The 8,206-nt window shown below is 40.6% G+C and overlaps 1 protein-coding gene across 1 annotated transcript in view; it reads right to left on the reverse strand.

Moving 5' to 3' along the window:
* chico (insulin receptor substrate 1 chico) overlaps positions 1-4,253 on the reverse strand; it is a 232,394-nt gene extending 228,141 nt beyond the window's left edge. The window contains exon 1 of the mRNA XM_080285595.1: positions 4,149-4,253. Coding sequence (XP_080141721.1) covers positions 4,149-4,244 — 96 coding nt within the window. The 5' untranslated portion in view covers positions 4,245-4,253. The remainder of the gene's footprint in view (positions 1-4,148) is intronic.
* Positions 4,254-8,206: the final 3,953 nt, after the last annotated feature.

Raw genomic sequence — 8,206 nt, forward strand, 5'->3', positions numbered from 1 at the left:
ACGCCCTAATCCCACAAAGGGTGGCCGCAGACAAAACGCCTCCAAGTCGCTCTGTCACCCACCATTTGACTAACCTCCCCCCTCCCTTATATACCTCTCAACTCCATCCCTCCACCTCATCCTCGGTCTACCCCTCCCTCGACCTCACCTACATACACCCTCTTAGTCAGTCTTTAATTCTCCATTCTCTTCACATGTCCAAACCACCTCATTGTATTTCTCCTAATCTTCTCAACCACATCAACATCCACCCCACAACGTTCCTTCACTTCTTCATTCGTCAGCCTGTTCCTCCACATGCTCCTCTCAAGTAACTCATTTCCACTGCTCTCACTTTTGACTTGTTCCCCTCTTGCAAGGTCCACGCCTCGCCTCCATACGTCAGGGTAAGGATCACAATACTACCATGCAGTGACTTCTTATAACTTCCATACTCACTATACTTATATACCTCTCTTAATTTATTACTGTATTTCTCACTCTCAAACTATCTCATCTCACACAACCCGCAGGCTTACACTGGCCTACTTCATTTACAACAAAGTCACCCTTTTCCAATCCCTAACCATAAATGCTCCCTACAAAATATGTGTATGAAATGTTAACAGTACGTTGTATGGCAGTGACACTCGCCCATGACAGAACAGAACATGCACAGAAATGAGGGTGCTGAACTGGGTTTCAAGTACCGGTAACAATCTAAGAACATCATACTGCAGGAAAGACTGGGCATAAGAAATATCGTGCTCTATGGTACTAGAGAAATGATGCAAACCATTTGGTTGAGATGGATTGGATATGTTGACAGGACGGGAAAGGGAGTCTAACTAAAGAGGGTCACAGGTGAAAATGTGGAAGGCAGAGTTCCTAGAGGCAGACAAGCCTTCAAGGCTAGAGGATTACCCTAGACCTATGCAAGTAAATTGCTCAAAATCATGACACAGAGAGAGCTGCCACCAAACACACGTTAACATAGTTAATGACTTCAATGCATAAATGTAAATGTAGCATTTACGGCTTATGCCTTGCATCCTACAGCACAGCTGACACTACAATGCCTTCATACATGGCTACTTATCTCTACCTAAACACATTAAATCTTTCTTCTCAGGCTCCTCAGTGAACTTAGTAACTCTGACCCTTCTTGCATTCCATCTGCTGATAAGCAAACACCAAATACAGTACAGTACAGGTATCTATAACAATTCACTACTTCCACCATTTCCCACTTAGGCTTAGCCTAATCTTACAATGCTATGCTCCCTCTAAAACCTGCTATCACTTTAAATTTTCTCACATCTGCTCTTAATTTCCTTCTCCCACAAACTCTCTCAAGCTTAAGATACCAACAGCTGAAATTTACTATACATGTGCGATCAATGCTGTATCATCTGCAACTGGCACAATTCTACGTGTACCTGTACCTCAAACCATTTACCCTCTTCCTTTACAGGTATGGTATGCTCTACTAGCCTGATTCGGTAGCCTAATATCTTTACTACACTTAAAATGAACCTCTAACTATACATCCTCCTCCTTTATGAATATGCTCTATTAGTTTAATATCTTCACTACATTTTAAAATTTCCCTCACTCTAATGGGTAGCTACTGGACTTTACACTTGACACAGTCTCTCTTATCAACTCAGTCGCTGCTAAGTCCCCATGTCCAATGAAGTGACATAGGGTACACACTGCCTACTGTACTTCCCTTTCTTTCTACACTAGACACTGCTGTAACGATGGTTATTGAAGTGAACACCTGATTCATATATTGTATTCCCTGACATACCTAAAGCTCCTCTAATATGGCATTTTGTACCAGAATGGTATGTTGCATTATTCTTCCACTGACTAGGCTACTCTAATTGTAAACATAAATAGGGTACATAAAATGTATAATACCAGACACCAGTAACAATGCAACTACTGTACAATTATTCCCAGATTCAGTAAAAATCCATAATTAGAAGAGTAAACACTGCTAGGAAGGGTATCCATTCACACATTAAGGCTCACAAGAATTTCCCAAGGATAATCAGTACCATACCCTACTAAACACTGGGCTTTGTTTTCCCCTCATGCAAAATTAGTCATTTAAAACTGCAAATTACCGTACTGTACAGTATAAAAATAAAAAGGCAAAAAAAACAGAATCAACAACTGCAACTGGTAGCTACTGGTACTACTGCACGCATTCCTACACCAAAAAATTCAACGTAAAACTGTGACAGGCAATAGTGATACAGTAGTTCTATATGCGAGTGCAATTACCTTCCAGTACCCCACAATAAGCCAATATATTACAGGTTAAAGGTCCCAGTACAGTATATTTATGGCTAATAAATGAGGTACCGTATCACACCGTAAAAATCATCTGAATAACAATTAACACATCATTTCATTTCATTTTAAAAGACTCCAACATGCTTGCATCCATCAAACTTGGTCACCTAATGACAGCTCTCCATGCTGCTCAATCTCTGGCTGCCTCCCTCGTCAGTCCCTTATCCCTGAGGTCACACCCAGTGACTTCATTCCAGGTTTTTTTCAGTCTACCACTCACAACCCAACCTCTAACGTTAACATTCTCACTTTCTGCACCCAATTACCGGTACCATTCCCCATCCTCTCCACATGACCAAACCATCTCAATCTCTCCCCATCACAGCACCAATGCACTCCAGTCCAATCCCACCTCTCAACTCTTCCGTCGTAAACCTACCCCGCCCCCAGGCCTTGCATTCAGGGAAATACTGCACATCCACCTGATCAAAGTCATTTCTGTACATTTGTGCCTGCAAATATCCTCTTCCTTTACTGCCCAGGTACACTCTTCACACATGCTGCATACAAAGATCCCTTAGCACAGAAGGAGAGCCCTCTCAATGTCAGGAGAGGCAACAGCTCCCTGAACTTCTTCCAACCACTCCTCACTCTAGCCACTTCCAGCACATAACATGTTCTCCCAAATAACGAAACTCTTCCACACACTCAAGAAACTCTTCCACACACTCAAGAGACTCACCAGTAAGTTCAATCTTTTCATGCCAGACGATCTCCACCTGCTCTCCCCAACACACCACACCCATGAAATCAGCATATCTCACAGTCTACCTCTAATACCACTACAGTGCATCTCTTATGCACCCACTTATCACAAACACTGCACAAGACGGAATTATCGGTACTTCCCATGCCCTTGTGGCAAATTGCACATGGCCATTCTCCATCTTCTTTGACAGTACTACCAGCCATAGATACCATCACTTTTGCTCTCTCTGACAAGGAGAATATTTTTTCACCCCTGTTTGTTTGTTCGTCTGTCTGTTAGCAGGATTACTCAAGGACTAAAAAGAGAGATCTGGACCAAATTTGGTGGGTAGAGAGCCCATGTCCCAGGGAACAATCCATTAACTCTTGGGACCGATCCGGATCATATTAGACTCTGGATCTGGAAAACCCTTCTTCCAAAACCTTATGAACAAGAGAAAACCTAATCCATTATGAAGAGTGATTTGGAAATTACATTGCCTCCCTTTCATTCTCTGCAATCAGCACCAACTCATCAGCATACATTTCCCATTGGGGTCCATTTCTGAAGCTGCATGACAGGGCTTCAAGCACCATGATAAACGATAAGGGGCTCAAGACTGACCCCCGATGCACACCAACATTCGTGGAAACTCATCACTCAAATCTACATTAACCCTTACCTGGATGCATGTACCCACATACCACTTCAACCCGCCACTCCTCAATCCCAAGCTTGCTCATTGCCCACTTCACGTCTCTAGGGACTCTGTAAGTCCTTCTCCAAATCAACAATAACAAAGTACAGATCCTTTTTCTTTCCTATATATTTTTCCTGAAGCTGTTGAACAATGAATATGGCACTAGTGGTCCCTTTCCATGACATAAACCCAAACTACATCTCATCAACAGTCACTTTCTCTAATCACACCTTCTACAACACTCTCCATCCTAAATTGGAATTCTACGATGAAACTCAGGATATCAGTACTGTACTTTCCATCACTCCCCATATTCAATCTCCATTTAATATTTTCATGAATTTATGGTGGGACATGTGAAGGTTGTTTATTGTACTCGACTTTTGCTCCAACAAACTTCAGAAAAATAGTAACTGGTGTACATACCTTTAGCTTCTTCAGGTATCCAGTTTTGACGACATCGTCGGTGTTTGCACCACTGTTGGCATTCCTGTTCTTGTTTGGCAACATTTTGCTTATTATTTTCACACAGACACAAAACTTCGATGATAATCTGGGACGAATGGAGGAATTTTCAACACAAATACTTCGTGAGGCACAAATATTTTCTGTTTAACACAGCATTGGCAGTTACTCTTATACTATTTCTGGATTTCCGGTCACCGGGTAATGACTATAAAGCTGCCAGGTAATTTCCACAATGATGGTGGGCTTCCTTTGGGTATGCCCCTCTTTCCTCAAAGGAAAGTCTTGACATCAAAGTAAACTTAATATAATGACTTAGAAATTAGTGATATGGTAACATTCCACAGGTACAGTACCGGTACCTTTTAATCACTGGATCAGTAACTTCCTCACAGTATTCTTGATCATTATTTCCTTAAAATCCATAATATAAGTAAGGATTCACTGGTCAAGTATTCAGTAGTAGAACTGGTTTTTTGGGGGGTGATTTTCTTATCTTAATAAAATATTAAACTAGACATTTTTCCACACCTAAACAACAATAACAACAACAATAAGCCAAAAGGCTAAATACCAGCCAGATGACTTTTCCCTTCTTTTTAGTTCAGTTGATGACTGGTAACTTCTCTACATTTGCAAGCAGAGTTAGTTAACAGATATTCACGACACTTTATTTCGCTGTGACTCAAAAGCTGCAAAAAGCTGCATAATTTGCTTGGCTGCCTTAAAGTTGCACAGGTCCAACCAGGTTACATATCCTCGTTATGGATCCATCGTGCTCCAGTTTCTCCAAGTTCCTAAAGTCAAATGTTTCACTTGTTTCATAGTCGGCATATCACTGCCTTTTCAGTCACTGGGCACATTACAGAACACTTAGAGCTCATCATGGTTATGGTGGGAATTCACACAGTGTATCGAAGATGTCTGATGCCATGGCGATCTGCGTATTCTGAAAGAAATGAAGAAATAATTATTGGATGATAATAGTGAATTGTTGCTTTCAATAAGTTACCTGCATTTACGGCATATAACAACAGCACTGTACAGTACAGTATACAGCACTATGGACAGTAAACAGTACCGTACCATACACCAACTGCACTGTTTAAGATCAAAGTACTGTAATAATTTTTGCTGTTGTCAGTAAAGAGCAGAACAGTATTTAATATTTCTCTGTAACATGTACTTTCACTTTACCACATCACTTCAAAACTTTACAGTTCATAAATCTACTGTGAAATATCTTCAAACCAAGTTCATAAGTCTGGAGTCTCTCAAGGTGAAAGTTATATACATTTTTCTGTTATAATTATCACTGTACTTTTAACCTACCTTAATTTCATTTTGTCATACATTAATAAAAACTGTGCACAATTCATAAATATACAAAAAGATATCTTTATGGTACTTAAAGTATCGTACTGTACTTTAATTCTGCTAATCCCTTCATAATAAAACCTTTCCTGTGCTGAATAAATTTTAAGAAAAAAAATAAAATAACAGATCATACAACACAAAATGGTAAATATAGAAAAACTACAAAAACTCTGCAACTGTTATGATGGATTGAGTTCAGCACCAGCAACAGGTAAATTTCTTGACTATCTTTGCACAAGAGTTACTGCACAGTAGGCTGCTTAGCATTATAAAAACCAATACTGTACTGATAATAAATTGTACAGTATGATACCGTACACTATCATATTGTTGGTTATACAGTATTAAGTAGAACCACATTACACACTGGTGTAAAATGTATACAATTCTTTCATTAACAACAAGCACACAGTACAGTACAGTCATGTATTCTGTACTCATCATAGGACTACAATGTGTAATCTATGAAACAACCAATTAAGACTTTATAACTGTCTCAGTTTAGTTAACTGATTGTGTTCATGATATACAGTACTTAGTATCCAGTTACCCTATTTTCTCTTCTCACTGCTGGTAAATCCTATCAGTATGACAAAACTGCAAACTCCAGGAAAGGTTCACCCATGGATATTGTCTGAACAGAAAGCCCACCATAGTTTACCACATTACCAATCTCCATATTAATGTACCGTTACAGGTAACATAAGTGTGTTGGGGTCAGTCTATATGGTAATGTACTATATAAACATATACTAATACCCAATAAAATAATATGAATTTTAGTGTACAGCACTAGGTAATCACCTAATTTTAAGGTACCAGTCGTGTACCAATTATTAATTTGTAATTAACTTCTAAAGGATTGCTAAGAAACCAGGATTTTATTCTGGCTTACTTAATACATGACAGTATTTTCCTGCTAGGTGTACTAAATAATGTCAACCATTAGTGATCAATACTGTATAATGATTTTTATTTTCCCAAAACAGCATACACAATTTCTTGCTATTAATTTAAAACGATATATTTTCTGTATAAAAAAGCTGCACATGCTCATTTTTAACTCTGCCAACATTTAATGACATCTGCTTCAGCCTAGCAATAGCTGATTATATTTACCGTGGAAGAAACAACTGTACACTATGCAGCAATGATCAAAATAGTGGTACATGGGAAATGTTGGCTGTAACTTGCGACGTACACATCATGAAAAACACGGCAGTACATCTTAATGCATTGTAATTGTACCAAAGGTCTTATGAACACCAACATAAGTTTACGTATTTACTCTGAATGAGGTCAAATACGAGAGGCAGGGAGAGGTTAGGCACATGGGTAAAGGCAGGGTGGTGTGCATGCCGTGGGGTAAGGCGTAATAGGCAGGTTAGGCTTCCCAGCAGATGCGCGTATGGAGTGGGATGGACGTGTGACAGCGTGTGCATAGGGCGTGAGTGTATGTGTATGCTTGCTACTGATGTTATAGGCGTGTGTATGCTTGCTAGTAGGCGTGGAGAGCAAAGTAAGGAGGTGTAGTGGGCCGGGGAACTAACACAACACGCGCGCATTGCGCAACCCGCCTCCCTGCCTCCTCCTCCTCCTCCTCCTTCACCCAGTCAAAACAACACACACCCAAACACTCCCCGCCTCACTGTAAGAACTACACCGTTTAAAGCGCGCCACTTTTCACTCCACCCTTCATTAATGAAATGCGCTATAGAACTGGGTCCTGAATGATCTGCCAAGTATCACTGAGATGAATATTTCCTTAAAATCTCTCCATCACAAGCTTAGCCTGAAACTGACCATTCCGAGGGAGAAGGGAGGAGGAGAGGGGGGACTTGCAGACGGTATGAATGGATGAATTTCTGTCTTACGTACAGCACTGTATCACTTTATTTCACTGATGTACATCCACAAACATGCTTTTTCGACATAGCAGGGTGTAGATCAGCCGTGAGCGTAAGTGTTTACAGGCGTGGATGGTTGGTAAAGGACTACTACGTCGCAATGTTTCCCGTTAGACGACCCCCCTCCCAGCAGTAGCAGGGGGGTGAGGGTGGGGAGGCAGGGGAGGATGGTGGGGAGAGGGAGGGGGTCCGGCCGCTCGCAGACACACACACTCACCGCCACAACTATTTCACTTGATTTACCTCAGCTAGCGCCGACATCACCGCTGTTTCTTTGCACGAATCACTGCACTGCATATTTGAATTTCACACTGTACACAAGAAAATTGCTTATTCTTGCTACAACCGGCCATTTCAGTGAAAAATTGTGGAGCTGCGCCATGTAGTTGACTAACCAGCCTCCATCTTAGTAGACAAGGTCACGTGGGGACGGTTGTAAACAAGTGGGACGCACGCGTCCACGTGACGTCATACTACCCCGCCAAATTCAAAATGATTAAACTTCCCTTTTTTTTTTTTTTTTTTTTTTATATATATACTTTTATGCTATACTTGGAAATGACTTTGATCATTTGTGTCTACGATCCGATCTTGTTGTTCAGTTAGTTCGATGAGCAAAAACTAGTCATGTGGTGTATGAGTCTTCACAACGATAAAATAATGTAAAACCATTGATGGCCTTGATTGTACGTTAGTAATATACTGATGTGACTGAAGTAACTA

Source organism: Coenobita brevimanus, chromosome 107 (genome assembly GCF_032717465.1).
Source record: "Coenobita brevimanus isolate Jiangsu-jjx chromosome 107, ASM3271746v2, whole genome shotgun sequence".
Taxonomy (NCBI): Eukaryota; Metazoa; Arthropoda; class Malacostraca; order Decapoda; family Coenobitidae; genus Coenobita; species Coenobita brevimanus.